The sequence below is a fragment of the Boleophthalmus pectinirostris genome, unplaced genomic scaffold (genome assembly GCF_026225935.1).
Source record: "Boleophthalmus pectinirostris isolate CB_2022bp ecotype Guang Dong unplaced genomic scaffold, ASM2622593v1 HiC_scaffold_14, whole genome shotgun sequence".
NCBI lineage: Eukaryota > Metazoa > Chordata > Actinopteri > Gobiiformes > Gobiidae > Boleophthalmus > Boleophthalmus pectinirostris.
Window position 1 is genome coordinate 29,794,972 of NW_026571047.1, and position 15,563 is coordinate 29,810,534.

A 15,563-nucleotide genomic window follows, 5' to 3' on the forward strand; every position below is an offset into this window, starting at 1 on the left:
GAACACAAAATAATACACGAGGGGTTTAGTCTGATTTCTGATTAAATTTGATGAAACGATTTTAAATGCAACAGTGACTTAGTGGCGTTTGAAAATAACTCGGTCAGAACTGAGATTTTAAAAAAGCAATGGGTAGTTAAAGTAGTAAAAATACTGGAACTAAAAGTAGCCTGCGCTCTCGGTGTTTTAACGGTGAAATGGAGGGTCCGTCAAACGCTTTTCTCCATGGAGATGTTATTGCTTTGTTGGAAATGTTTCACAGTATGGCATTAAACCTTTCTATCTTCGTGGAGACCAAGTTACAAAGTCAGAATCCCAGTTTTTCTAGGTATTTTTGAGCTATAAAACCAACTTTAAGAGGGACAGAGGCTACGTTCAGACTGCACGGCTTAATGCTCAATTCGGATTTTTTTGTGAAATCTGATTTTTTTGCGAGCTCGTTCACATTTCCACTTAAATGTGACTTGTATGTGATCTCCAATGTGAACATTATAAACACCACAAAAGTGTCCCGCATGAGCTTTGGAGGCGAGTGTGCTCAGTGTTGACGGAAGTCGCCTAAACGTTGGGCTCGTCTCCCAAAATCCGGTCCAGTTCTTGGTAAAATGTACAGGTTACTCGTCCAGGGCCACTTCGTTTGTTTGAGTCTTTAACCTCCTTGTATTTGACTATTTTTTGTCAACATTGGAGTCAGGACCGTCTGTAGCCGCGCGCTGACATTTCTTTGGCAATCATTTCAAAAAGCGTCCGGTTCTGATAAGACTCCTCCAATCTGGCCTGAATAAATAAGTCTTTATTTATAAAACTCTTTTCACAGACATTTGTTCCAAAGATGCTTTACAGAGCTTTATTCATTCACTCCAAAGCTGATGGTGGTAAACTACTACTGTAGCCACAACTGCCCTGGGACAGACTGACAGAAGTGCGGCTGCCATGGCACCATTGGTCAGTTTGACCACCACACACACACACACACACACACACACACACACACACACACACACACACACACACACACACACACACACACACACACACACACACACACACACGCGCGCACACACACACACACACACACACCACTTTGCAGTGTTGGGGAGTAACAGATTACATGTACCGAAGTTACGTAATCAGAGTACAAATTATGAGTAACTGTATTCAGTTACAGTTACTGTTTCAGTGAGTGGTAATTGGATTACAGTTACTTTGTTGAAATAAATGGATTATACAGCGGTATTTTCCCATTTTCACATTTTGGGCTAAATCCCCCTTTTTTTTCCGGTAATTCCACTCATTGCACTAAACCAGGTCTAAATCAGGAATAAACCAAGACTAAACCAAGACTAAACCAGACTAAACCAGGTCTAAACCAAGAATAAACCAAGAATAAACCAGGTCTAAACCAGGTCCAAAACCAGGACTAAACCAAGACTAAACCAAGACTAAACCAGGTCCAAATCAGGACTAAACCAAGACTAAACCAAGACTAAACCAGACTAAACCAGGTCCAAATCAGGACTAAACAAGACTAAACCAAGACTAAACCAAGACTAAACCAGGTCTAAACCAGGTCCAAATCAGGACTAAACCAAGACTAAACCAAGACTAAACCAGGTCCAAATCAGGACTAAACCAAGGACTAAACCAAGACTAAACCAGGTCCAAATCAGGACTAAACCAAGACTAAACCAGGACTAAACCAGGACTAAACCAAGACTAAACCAGGTCTAAACCAGGACTAAACCAGGTCTAAAACAGGATTTAACAGGATGCTCCTCCTCTTCTATAAATAATATTTTTAATTTGGTTCAGTAAAATCTGGGCTTTTTTAATTTCTTTTAACAGACAAAAAATCTTATGTTACGATTTCCTCGTCTTTGCTTCTCTACAGCAAATCAAGTAATCCAAAGTATTCAGATTACATTACTCACTTTAAGTAATTTAATGGATTACGTTACAAACTACATTTTGGGGTATGTAATCTGTAATCTGTAGGGGATTACATTTTAAAAGTCACCTTCCCAACACTGCCACTTTGATACTAGGCAATGTGGGTGAAGTGTCTTGCCTAAGGACACAACAACAGTTTTTGTGACTGGCACCTGGTTTTCCCGGTGGTTTGTCATTCAAGTACTGACCAGGACAAAGGCAAAATAAACTATATATCCAGCTGTTAAAATTAAATAAATATACTTTGTCATTTCAATAGTTTCATCTCGATTGTGTGTTTAGTCCGGTTCCTTATTCTCATTTTTTGACCTTAGTGGGAAGTTTTGAGGATTTGCTAACCTATATAGTTTTGGAAAAGTTATAGTATATGGAGTCAGAAAATCAATGTTTGCATTTGCCCACATGTCTTTATGGCGGCCATATTGGATTTTGAAAAAATGGCCGCCAAAAATCTCTTTTTGGAATATCTCAGCCTCTGAATAAGTTGAAATTAGGGATGGGCATGATTAATCGATTAATCGATAATTGATCATTAAGAATTTCATCGATTACGTTAATTTTAATCGACAAACCGAATGTAGGTTGCTGTGCGTAGCGTTGAGTGACCAAACAGGTCTGTACATGTCTCTCTGCACTCAGAAGGAGCGAGCAAACACAAACGCGTATTTAACGATGATTTGTACAAGAAATTCCACGCTTTCCGTTGCGTTCGGGACAAGTGTGAGTCCATGTGCACAGTGTATAAAGCAGCACATATGTTTCGGTGTCCAGGGGGAAAAAGTTTTACCAGGTGAGAGTCGCTCAATGTCGATGACGAGTCCCCACCCTCCCTCCCCCCGTACGGTGTCCTGGTTTTGACAAACGCAAATCTGGTCACACTAACCTGTATTCACCTGAGTCATGTCTTTTAATCCAACAGAAGTTGAACCGCATCAGTGACACAAGAGCTGTAGTTTTATCTTCGCTGAGTTTATGCAAATTAGTGATGCGGTTTTAAGTTTTGTTTCTGTGAGAGTTGCACAAAACTGAATTAAACACATTATAATGTCAAACGGGCTGATGTGGCTCTAGAGTCGTTACGGTTTATATGTCGTAAAAGTTGAATTTATTTATGCAGATTAGTAGTGCAGATAGTAATAATAATGATGATCATTTAATAATATAAAACGTTAATGATTAATCGATAATCGATCGTTAATTCTTCCGACGATCGATTAAGAAAATTTCATCGAATGCCCATCCCTGGTTGAAATGTTGATTTTAACCTCTAAACCCACATTTTCAGGGTCAGGGAATCAAAACGGTGCTAGTTACAAAAACCTGTAAGACCTACGCACATTAACCCTTAGAGTTTGGAATCTNGATGCAGTTTTAAGTTTTGTTTCTGTGAGAGTTGCACAAAACTGAATTAAACACATTATAATGTCAAACGGGCTGATGTGGCTCTAGAGTCGTTACAGTTTATATGTCGTAAAGTTGAATTTATTTATGCAGATTAGTAGTGCAGATAGTAATAATAATGATGATCATTTTAATATAAAAACGTTAATGATTAATCGATAATCGATCGTTAATTCTTCCGACGATCGATTAAGAAAATTTCATCGAATGCCCATCCCTAGTTGAAATGTTGATTTTAACCTCTAAACCCACATTTTCAGGGTCAGGGAATCAAACGGTGCTCGTTACAAACCTGTAAGACCTACGCACATTAACCCTTAGAGTTTGGAGATCTTCTGACACACAAATCAAAATCCATGATCAAAATTCAATTAATTGAACAGACTTATTCCAAACTATTCAAATTTCTCATTAATTCATTCTCCATTCTTCTCATTTTAAAGTTTTTTTTTTCCCCCCAAGTATTTCTGCAGCAACACCTGTATCAAACATGGGAAATTTCATGTGTGTGAATCTTTAGAACAATATTATCTCTGATCTTAACTCAAAATGAGCACGAAGTAAAATAAGAAGTCATTTATGCAATATATAACAAACAGTGAATAATTACCCAGACGTCTTAGTATGTTTCTTTAATTTTAAATCCACACTTGAACAGTCAGAGTTGGTTTTAAAGTTTGATTCTAAACTCTATAAAAAAGAAAAGCGCTTAATCACAGAGTTTCTCAGTGAAGGTCAAAGCGGCACATTCCTGATAGAGCTCGCCCCAGCAGCCCCCAGGAATCCCTCTACTGCAGAGAGAGAGAGAGAGAGAGAGGGAAGGAGAGAGGAGAGAGAGGGAGAGAGGAGAGAGAGAGAGGGAGAGGAGGGAGAGGAGAGAGAGAGAGAGAGGGAGAGGAGGAGAGGGAGAGAGAGGAGAGGAGGGGAGAAGAGGAGAGAGAGAGGGAGGAGAGAGGAGGGGAGGAGAGGAGAGAGGGAGGAGAGGGAGAGGAGGAGAGGGAGGGAGAGAGAGGAGAGAGGAGAGGAGGAGAGAGGGAGAGGAGAAGGGAGAGAGAGAGGAGGGAGGAGGAGAGGAGAGAGGGAGAGAGAGAGAGAGAGAGAGGAGGAGGAAGAGGAGGGAAGGAGAGAGAGGAGGAGAGGGAGGAAGAGGGAGGAGAGAGAGAGAGAGAGGGAAGAGGAGAGAGGAGAGAGAGAGGAAGAGGAGAGGAAGGGAAGAGGAGAGGAGGAGAGGAGGGGAGGAAGGGAAGAGAGGAGGAGGAGAGGAGAGAGGGAAGAGGAGAGGAGGGAAGAGGAGAGATAAGAGGGAGGAAAAGAGGAAAGGGGGAGTAAGGGGAGGGGAGGGGGAGAGAAGAGAGAGTGAGAGAAAAGAGGGAGCAGGGAGAGAGGAAGAGAGAAGGAGAAAGGGAGACGAAAGAGAGAGGGAGGAGAGAGGAGAGGACAGGAGAGGGGAGGAGAGGACAGGAGAGGAGAGAGGGAAGAGACGAGAGAGGGAAGAGAGAGGGAAAAGAGGAGAGAGGAAGGGAGGAAGAGAGAAGAAGAGAGACAAAAGAGAGGAGAGAGGGAGAGAGAAGAGGGAGCAGGGAAGGAGAAAGGGAGAAGAAAGGGAAGAGGGAGAGAAGAGAGAGGGAAAAAGGAGGAGGGGAGAGAGGGGGAAAGGCAGAAGAAAGAAAGACAGAGGGAGGGAAGGAGGGAGGGAGAAAGGGAGGGAAGGAGGGAGGGAGAAAAGAGAGAGAAAGAAAAGAGGGAGAGAAGACAGGGAGATAAGAGAGGGAGAGGAGAAGAGGGAGGAGGGAGAGATGAAAAGAGATGGGGAAAGGGAGACAAAATAAAGAGAGAGGGAGAGAAGAAAAGGGTAGAAAGAGAAAAAACCGGGAGTAGAGGGAGAGAGGGAGAGAGAGAGAAGGGGGGAGAAACAGAGAAGAGAGAGAACAGAGGGGGAAAGGTAAAGAGAGAGAGAGGGAGTAGGTCAAGGGAGAGAGATAGAGGGAATGACGAGAGAAAGATGAAAGAGAGAGTGATGGACAGAGAGGGAAAAGAAAGGAGTGAGGTGAGGGAGAGAGCAAGGGAAAGGAAAGAGGAGAGAGGCTGAGGAAGAAGAGAAGAAGAGAGAAGGGAGTAGAGAAAGGGTATAAAGAGAAAGGAGAAATGGAGAGAGAGAGAAAGAGAGAGAGAGAACGGTGGGGATGAGTGGAGAAGAGGGAAGAGAGGAAAGAGCAGAAACAGATTCAAAAACAAAGAGAAAGAAATGTAGAAATGTTGTTGTTTTTTTTTCTGTTTTTTCCTGATTCAAGAAGCTGGCGGACCGTTCACCAGAAAAGTTCCGCAGTGGATCTTTAAAACCAGATTAAAAAAAAGCGCTCTGATCTAATCCCGGGACGCAGAGATCAGAGGAGCAAAACACAGATCCTCCCCTCCCCCAAAACCAGCCTCACAATCTGGACACAAACACCAAAAGAAATCAGGATAATCCAACTTTTCTCCCACAAAACAGAGGAAACAAAAGCTCCATTCACCCACGTCCGACACCACAGCTCTTTTACACAATTACCAGAGTATAAATTAGGATTATATAGTCTTTAAAGCTTCACTGTGTAACTTTCTGGTCCATGGTTAATAACTCCTCAATCAGTTAACGTCAGATATGTGAAGAAATGAGCCTGATCACAGTAAAAATGAATGGATTTTAAAGCATTAACCCTCCCAGACCTGGATTTTTATTTTTTTTTTTTGCTTTTAAAACTCCAAATTTCACCTCCTAATAAAGTTTTATACATCTTTTTTTTCATTACATCCTGTTATTTCACAATTTGTTACTGTAGTTGTGTCATGTGGCTGTAATAAAAGCTACAGGAACAGAAATACAATTTAAAAAAAAGGAAAATAAAATTCCCACTCTTTCATACAAAACACACAACAAACATGTATAAACATCTTTTTGGACATAAAAAATGTTTAATTTAGGGCCTTTGCTACAAAAGTGCAAAATATCAAGCGTGTAAGTAAACTAAAAATATCCTAATTGCCCTCAAAACAAAAACAAAAAAAAAAAAAACAACAAAAAAATTGAAACAGCTTTTGTCAGGTCCAGGCACAGAGCCACATCATCTCCTGCATTTCTGTGGTGTTTATTACATTTGGATTTGGACATTTTGATAAACCTGAAAAAAAAAAATCACAAGGGATGTGTAATTACATAAACCAAGATGTGTAATTTGCCGTTTATTTGAGAAATAACTGCACTTAGAGCGGCTTTTTCAATTGTTACAAACACAGACGCTCAGAGCAGTCGATCATCTTGACTCACTACACTCTTTGGCAAAGTTTGGGCCGATCAAAACGGACAGAGCGCATGAGTTTGGTGGAAAACAAAGTTCCTACTGGACAATCGTTTTCCCTACGTCATTACGCAGTGTGTGACGTAGGATAATGATGGAAATATGCTCGGAAAGATGCAACTCTCATCTTTTCATGAGGAAAAAACATCTATCTTTTATGGTTGAAAAGTGCAGTTATATAAAACATATTCCCAATCCCAGGTATTGTCTACGATACTGTCGGTCTGGAAGGGTTAAGAACATCGTCATTTAATAAATGTAAGATGGATGGGTTTAAATGGAAACTGAGGTATGAACAAAAAAGTTACACACTGCAGCTTAACGTTGACAATGCAGGACTTAGAGTGAAAATTGAAATAGAAATCAGGTCACATGAAATCTAAGGAAAAACTCAATTTGTCAACTTGACAAACGTTTATTTAGGTTGAAAACTTTTCGCGGCTCATCCAAGCTGCTTCTTCAGTTTTCCAGCTGCTGTAGAAGCAGCTTGGATGAGCTGTGAAAATAAACGTTTGTCAAAGTGACAAATTGAATTTTTCCTTTGCAGTGGATTTTACCTGGACGACGGAGGATTCTACACACAAACAGCACAACAATGTTTCATTTATATACAAGAAAATACAGTATTTTCCAATGGTGAGCACAAAAAAATAATTGTTATATTCAAGTGCAAGTCTCATAGCAAAACTGGGAGTAACTTGGAACTAAACCAGGACTAGGTAGAGCCACCGCGGCAAGTTACTAGTCAGATCTGTGGAGAGGTGAGCATGTATTTTATTACCCGTCCATTCAGAACCAGGCACTTTGACAAAACTTCACAAAAACAAACATGGATCTGTGTCACTGATTTAGATGGATTCACAAATCAGAGAGATGAATGATCCGTGTCATAAAGGACTGAGAAACAACACAGATTTTTGCAGAATCAAAACATGAAACTCTTCTCAGGTAAAAGAAGTTATATATTTTGTTTTGAATGTTTTGAGAATTTTGGAGAGGAGACGTCTTCCACAATTGAGAGACGCATGATACAAATGATCTTAAATGTCTTAATTTAGGATTTAATTAGGATTTTCCTCATCTATTGTCCAGTTTCAAACCCTTCTGAATTCAAACAGAAAGTAGAAGGGAGGCTGTTCGGCCAAGTGCATTTTATGATTACCGTATTTTTCTGACTATAAGGTGCACCGGATTATAAGGAGCATTAATGCTGGGCGTACACTGTGATATTTTCAGTCGTGTCACTCAGCCCCATCTTAAACTGTGCGACCAAATTGCAGGGTTTAAAACTTCACAGCTCACAAATCATGTTCCCACACTGTACGAACCAATGCTTGGATGCAACCTGCCTGCGCACACTGTACGTTCACATAACGACCGGAGTTGTTGTTCAAGAAATAGAAAACCACAGAATTAGAAAACCACAGACACAGTGCTGATCCAGGCAAAGAACAGATGCGCTGCCTTGACAATTTGTGCCATTCTCTGCGCAGACAAAACCAAAAAGAACCAAAAAGTTCTTCAGAAGGAACTGGTGATAAGTAGCATCAAGTTTTTCACCAAACTTCTGTTCTGTGTTGCTGGATTAGCTGCGCCTCCATGTCCTGTGTCCACAACATTCGCCGGCGCCATCGTCCTCCACAACCTCATATCCTGTTTCTGCTTCTGTGTCCGCACATGCTCAGTCTGACAGAATCTGGCCCATCGGCTCATGGAACAACTTCAACAGAGCGAAACCCTCACGAGAGGCGACTGGAATTCAAACAGGTTTGATATTCCTGCAACCTTACGAATGCCGAGCGGGAGTTGATCGTGAGGTATTAATCGGTTCTCTTTACCACATGTTTACTACACGAAGCACGACACACGATGAAGTCAAAACTCGGCCCGATTCCCCAAAATAGTCGCACGAGTGAAAAATCAGCTCAAAAAGGGTCAAAAATCGCACAGTGTTCGCCCGGCTTAAGAGAAACAAACGGACGACACTTGAGACTGAACATCCCGACCTTAAAGGAAACACAGACAGTGCACGATATGATCGGTTCAATGCTAAATCCTGTGAGCTTTGCAAGTTAAAGTGAAACACAAACATTTAATCAAAACAATAAAATATCAAATGTGTTGCATAAATGAGCTTCCTTTCATCCACAAGCAACAAACGTAGCTCTGTAATTAAAATAATAGTAAAACACACCTAAAAATAGCTTGGTGTATATCGATACGTAGCCCGTTGATCTGTATTCTCACATTAAATTGATATATCGTCCGATATTTTGCACACCCCTGTTTATGAATGTGGGTGGATCATTTAAGTTAGTTTTTTTTTATTTCCTATGTGAAGGACTCAAATATACATTGAGTAATAATGCGTTTAATGCAGCTTTGCGCACATTTGTTTATGTTTTACAGAAACAAAACTTAAAACCACATGGATAATTTGCATAAACTATAAGTGCTGAAAAAAACAGCCTAACTTCTGCTGGACTAAAGGACAATCCATCAAGTGGTGCCGGTTCATAGTTTACCAAAGTCGTACTAAAACATTTTAACAGACTTTTGAGCGCCGTGTACCACATAAAATCAGTTCGAGGTCAGTAAACACAACCAGAATTAATACATAAGGCGCACTGTCGATTTTGGAGAAAATGAAAGGATTTTAAGTGCGCCTTATAGTCCAAAAAATACGGTAATAAACAAATTATACAGATGCAAGTTATATTATAGTTTGACCAATAAGCAAATAAGGAAAATTTGGTGTAGAAATCAGTTCACGTGAAATCTACCACACAATTTTAAACCCAAGTATCACAAACTTGACATTTATATACGACAAAATAATTACTTTTTCCAGTGTTAAACTCAAAACACAATTTGTTCTTGTCGTTCGAATCAAAATCCACGTTCCACATTTTGCACCTCTTTGCTTTTTCGTCTCAGATTTGTTTTAAGATCTTGTACTCTGAGGCGTTTTCCGGCCGATCAAACCTACATCTTGTTTAGTCGCTGCGTAGTCTGCGTGCGTATTGATTTCCGAGTGCTGAAATAAGCTCAATGTGCAGAGCCGTAATTTTCCTGCTTCGTGTTTTTGTAGAGTTCAGATGATAGAAGAGAAATAAAAAAGCTCAAACTGCCCCGTCTGCTGAAATGTGGAGTAAAAAATGACAGGGAGGGTTCAGGAGGACGGACGGGGACTTATGGGATCTGTTCACACTTTAAGACCTCACAGAAAAACTAGGACTAAACCAGGACTAAACCAGGACTAGAGCAGGACTAAAACGAGACCAAACGAGGACAAGGACGGGACTAAACTATAGGAGAAAAAAACAGGAACAAACAGGATAAAATCAGGACTAGACCAAGACTAGACCAAAACTAGATCAAGACTAAAACAGGTATAGTCCAGGACTAGACTAGGACTAAACAAGGATTAAACCAAGGGTGGACCAAGATTAAAACTAGGACTAGACTAGGAATAAATCAAGATAGGAGTAAAGGCCAGGACTAGGTCAGGACTAGGCCAAGACTAGGCCAAGACTTGGCCAAGATTAAACCAGCTCTAGACTGAAAGTAGACCAGGACTAAACTAGGACTAGACAAGGACTAGACCAGGACTTACCAAGACTAGACCAAGACTAGATCAGGAGAAGACCAAGACTAGACCAAGACTAGACCAAGACTAGACCAAGACTAGACCAAGACTAGACCAGGACTAGACCAGGTCAAGACTGTGAGTAGACTGGGACTAAACTAGGACTAGACTAGGACTAGACTAAAACAAGACAAGGACTAGACATGGACTAAACCAGGGCTGGCTCAAGATTAGACCAGGACTAGACCAGGTCTAGACCAGGACTAGATCAGGACTAGACCAGGACTAGATCAGGACTAGACCAGGATTAAACCAGGACTAGATCAGGACTAGACCAGGACGAGAAAAAGACGAGACCAAGACTAGACCAAGACTAGACCAGGTCAAGACTGTGAGTAGACTGGGAATAAACTAGGACTAGACTAGACAAGGACTAGATCAGGACTAGACCAGGACTAGATCAGGACTAGACCAAGATGAGACCAAGTTTAGACTGGGACTAGACTAGGACTAAACAAGGACAAGACCAGGGTTGGCTCAAGATTAAATCAGGACTAGACTAGAAATAAACCAAGATAGGAGTAAAGCAGGACTAGACCAGGACTAGACCAGAACTATGCCAAAACTAAATCAAGACAGAATATTATGGGCTGCGTTCACACCTCGGATTCAAATCGGGACTAAACACAGACCTCAACCAGGTCGAGACTAAACCAGAACCAGACTAAACCAGGACCAGACTAAACCAGGACTAGAACATAAATGGGCAAAATCTTAAAACTTAGCAGACAGTTTACACGGTCTCATTTATCTACCTTCAAATTACACAAACGGCTTTAATCAAGAAACCACTGAGACTTTCACACACTCATGTCCACAGAAACCGGGGCGAGGGGGTTAAGTGTCTTGCCCAAGGACACAACAACGGTATTAATCTGTGGAAGGTATCCAAGTGCTCAACCAGCAATGTTTTTTTTTTTTTTTATTTATCAGAAGTGAGATTAAAACTCCAAGTAGTAGAAGTAGAAGCATAAACTCCGTCCTACCTGCAGATTTGGGGGTGAACTTGTCTCTGTTGGCGGCACAAACGGCCAAGAGTCTGTAGCCCAGGTCCAGATCGTACCCCTGCTGAGCGGCCACACGACTCACCACCTGGAAAAAAATAAAAAATAAAATAAAATAGAATCATGGGTCAATACAGAGATGCAATTTCAACTTAACTCAGCTTTATACTGTTTAATCAATCAAAAGACTGACCTAAAAACAGCAGTTATAGGGGCGAATTTTAGGAACAGGAACAAAATAGCAAAATAAAAACACCATGATCATGTAGAGCAGGTTAATACAAAATTTTAAGACCAAAATGACGAGGCTCACAGCAGCATTTACAGAGAGAGAGGCGACAATATTACAATGTAAGTCAGGGTCAGTCATTTAAAAACGTGACTAGTAACTACTGCTATTGTGCTATTTTTCATGCAACTTTATACTTACTAAACGAAAAAGGTTATAGTACTTTTATAGCTCTGATGTTATGCAGCTTTACATTCTGAATACTCACTCAACATATGGATGATTAAAGAAAACATATTTTGTTCCATATAAAACAGTTTAACGATAAACACAAGTCCATTGGTTTCTCACTCAAAACTGAACAGCAGGACGGACAAAAACACTAGAGGTGTAACAGTTCACAAAAATCACGGTTTGGTACGTGCCTTGGTTTTGAGGTCACGGTTGAGTTAATTTTCGGTACAGTTTGGGAACAAAATGCGAAACTATTTGCTTGTTGTTTATTTGTGTTTTTATTAAACCAACTGTTTTAACATCATACACACAGGAAAATAAAATAAATGCAAAGTGCTGCTCGGTAATACTAATGAGTTAAATAAAATATTTGCAACTAAGCAACAAATGTATGAAATATTATAAAAAATAAATTCCTTTTAAACAGTAAACAAAACTTTTCAAACAGTAAAGTGCAGCACAAACAGTTCCAGCATGAAGTTTCTTTGCCAGCAAAAGGTGAAAAGTGAGGACCACAGTGCGGCAACCGTAGTTTTGCGAGAATTCGCGTGGTTCGGAGGGACATAGTCAAGGCGGGGGGCAAGTGTCGTCAAGGTGGCCGCTCTAACTCTTCCCTTCTGAATATTAAAGAGCCGAGTCTCCGTGTAGCTGCACATGTAGAGGCGGAATGTAAACTCACACAAATTACACAAACTCACTCGTGCACTGTCCTGCACCGAACTGAACGTCCCGTATCGTAACAGTTCAGCGCAAATACTTGTTCTGTTACACCTCTAGAAATTACACATTTACATTCTTGTGTTTTTATTGTAGAAAAATGTCTATGTGGCATTTTTGAATCCTACATGTCTGAAATTTAAAAAGATATTCACAAGTAAGTTCAGAAAGAGCAGTGGGCGGAGATAGGGGGTAGGTGAAAAGTGAAATTGTCTGCGAACTCAAGCTTCAAATGTGTGTTAGGAGTGTGCAAAAAATGTCTAAATATCAATATATCGTATCGTTTAATGTGATGATACAGTATCGATATCGTGGGCTGCTGTATCGATAAATCGCCAAGAGTATTTTTTGGTTTATTTTACTCAATTATTTTGTGACAGCGCCACAGTTTTGTTGCTTGATTGAGAGGAAAGAAACTCGTTTATTTGACATTTTCACTGTTTTGACGATTAAAATGTTTGTGTTTCATATTCACTTTGCACAATACATGGTTTAACAAAGACTTTTAGTATCACAGACGTCATTTAGACTTTAAAAACACACGTGGATTAATCAAAATACGAATCATGTAAGCTATTGAAACACATAAAAGTCCATTTTAGATAAAACAGACCTTTATTTCAGTACTAAATATGCAAAATAAAGCAATATATATCTCCCTTTTTAAACGTTATTCTCCATTTTTACAGCGCAGCCTGTCTCTTTCCGTCATATGTTCTGGTTTAGGACATTGCCTGAGGACTTCTCCATCTGTACCGTGTTATTACCCTTTAACTATAACCCTAACGCCAAACCAAAACACTGCTGCTCAAATCTCAAACCTTATTTATAGTAATCCAACATTTCACTGGAAGATCTACGACTATGGGCTGTCTAATTAAACCCTGGCTACTTTGACTAAATGCTAATTCTAGTGCAACAAGCTACAACTAGGCCTAGGTTTGAGGAGTCTAAAAAAATATAAAAATAACAACAATTAAAGGAAATGAAAACTTGAGCTGTACCATCCATCACCTGCGCTGTGTTTGGACAAACTCAATCAGGTTCAAAGTGCAGTGTTTTCGTAGTAAATCTGTAATTATGGCAGCACTTTTAGCAGATCTGTGGAGGAGAAGTCTACGGTGAAAATAGAGGCCGTAAATACAGACGAGAGCCAACTGTGAATGGTAAATGGTTACTGGTTAAGACAGAAAAAAATAGTCAACATGTCATCGCTCCGCCTCGAATGTTCCACAGTGTGACATTAAACAACTTTACTTTACATTTATTCAGTTACAGGTGGTTTTATAGCTCAAAAATACCTAGAAAAACAACATTCTGACTGTGAGCGGGGCCGCCTCTCCACAGATCTGACCTGTCACTTGGCCTGGTTTAGTCTCCATGACGATAGAAAGGTTTAAATGCCATACTGTGAAACATTCAAGATAAAGCAATAACTCTCCATGAAGAAAAGCTTTTGACGGACCCTCCAGCAGAAAAATTACACAATGCGCCTTTAAACTACCTATAGTACAAAAAATTTTACTCTTGTGAGCTTTAAATCTTGTTATAATGTTGTTACCTCGTCAAAAACAGACCTGGAGTTATGTTTTGTTTGAGTAACTTTATTATTTTTTACTTTATTATTAACTTTATCATCAGTTTGTCATTTTCATAGCTCAAAATGCACTAGTACTATATACTATGTACTAGTATATGTCAGAGTCCTGCACGGGTCCATTTTTGGAGACCCGCACCCGCCTGGACCCGCACAGTACAGCACTGCACCCACCCGTTAACTTCTAATTTTATCAAAGTTAAACCAGCACTCGCCCAGACCCGTTAGCATTCCACCTGTTACCCGCCCGTGCCCGTGATAAATCACACACAAATTAAAAACATTCTAACTGAAGCATCCATCAGAATATGAAAAGTGGAAAGTTACGACTTCAAGAATTACAATCACAAAATGAAATGAAATGGTTTCGCTTTCTTCAGTACGAACACGAATTCTCAGACATGACTCGACTGTCATCACTTCACAGGCTTTATATACTGAGCAGAAGAAACATTGATCGAGATGCCGGACTAAAATCAGGACTAAGCCAGGACTAAACCAGGACTAAACCAGAACTGAACCAGAAGTCACTGTTGGGACGGGCTCGGAGGTGTGCCCACGTAGACCGTCAGGTGACTGCGGGCGAAAGGACCGGCGTAGAGCTCCACACCCCGGAGGTAAGGGCAGCCGTCGCCTGATTGCGCTTTGAGCACACCCTGTTCTGCGGGCTTGGGGTTCTCTATCTTAAGTCCAAGATTAGTCCTGGTTTAGTCCTGATTTAGAACTGGTTAATCCTTTTTTTAGTCCTGGTGTAGTCCTGGTTTAGTCCTGACCCACCCGTATGTAATTACTACCCGCCTGTTTCAGCAACTGTTAGCCCATACCCATCAGGTACCAGCAAGTACCTGAGCCAGTGCTGGACTCTGGTATATATAAAACAGTGTGGTTTAAAGAGGAGACTCACTGTGAGACATCCCATGAGGCTTTGCTCAAACTCAAAAGCTCTCTGGGTTAAGCAATAACAATGAAGACAGTTTCCACCAGAAAAGTTACATAGTGCAGCTTGATCTAGATCAAGATTTTCATCACAGAATATTCTACTACTACTACTACTACTACTACTACTACTACTACTACACTACTACGTATAGAGCAGTGTGTTGTACAGAGGAGACTCACCGTGAGACATCCCATGAGGCTTTGCTCAAACGGCCGCTGAAACGCTCTGGGGTCTCCGCACCAGTCCAACAGCTCTGTGGCTGCCGTCTGGAAGTTCGCCGGGTTCTGTAAGTGCTGCAAAACACAAATAAAACAACTGTTATGTCGCAAATTATATTACAAACATTAAAATCATGATTTTACAATTTACAACATAATTCATTAAGTCAATCGGATGCAATTCTTACATCTTAAAGGTCCTGTAGTACAAAAAATACTTTATGAGCTTTAAGTCGTGTTATAATGTTGTTACCTCCTCAAAAACAGACCTGGAGTTGTGTTTTGTTTC

The 15,563-nt window shown here is 40.5% G+C and overlaps 1 protein-coding gene across 1 annotated transcript in view; it reads right to left on the reverse strand.

Annotated features, from left to right (window-relative positions):
• Positions 1-15,563, reverse strand: part of LOC110171221 (zinc finger MIZ domain-containing protein 1-like) — a 234,832-nt gene that overhangs the window by 61,943 nt on the left and 157,326 nt on the right. Inside the window, 2 exon segments of the mRNA XM_055150416.1 lie at positions 11,322-11,427; positions 15,236-15,349. Of these exon segments, the coding sequence (XP_055006391.1) occupies positions 11,322-11,427; positions 15,236-15,349 (220 nt within the window).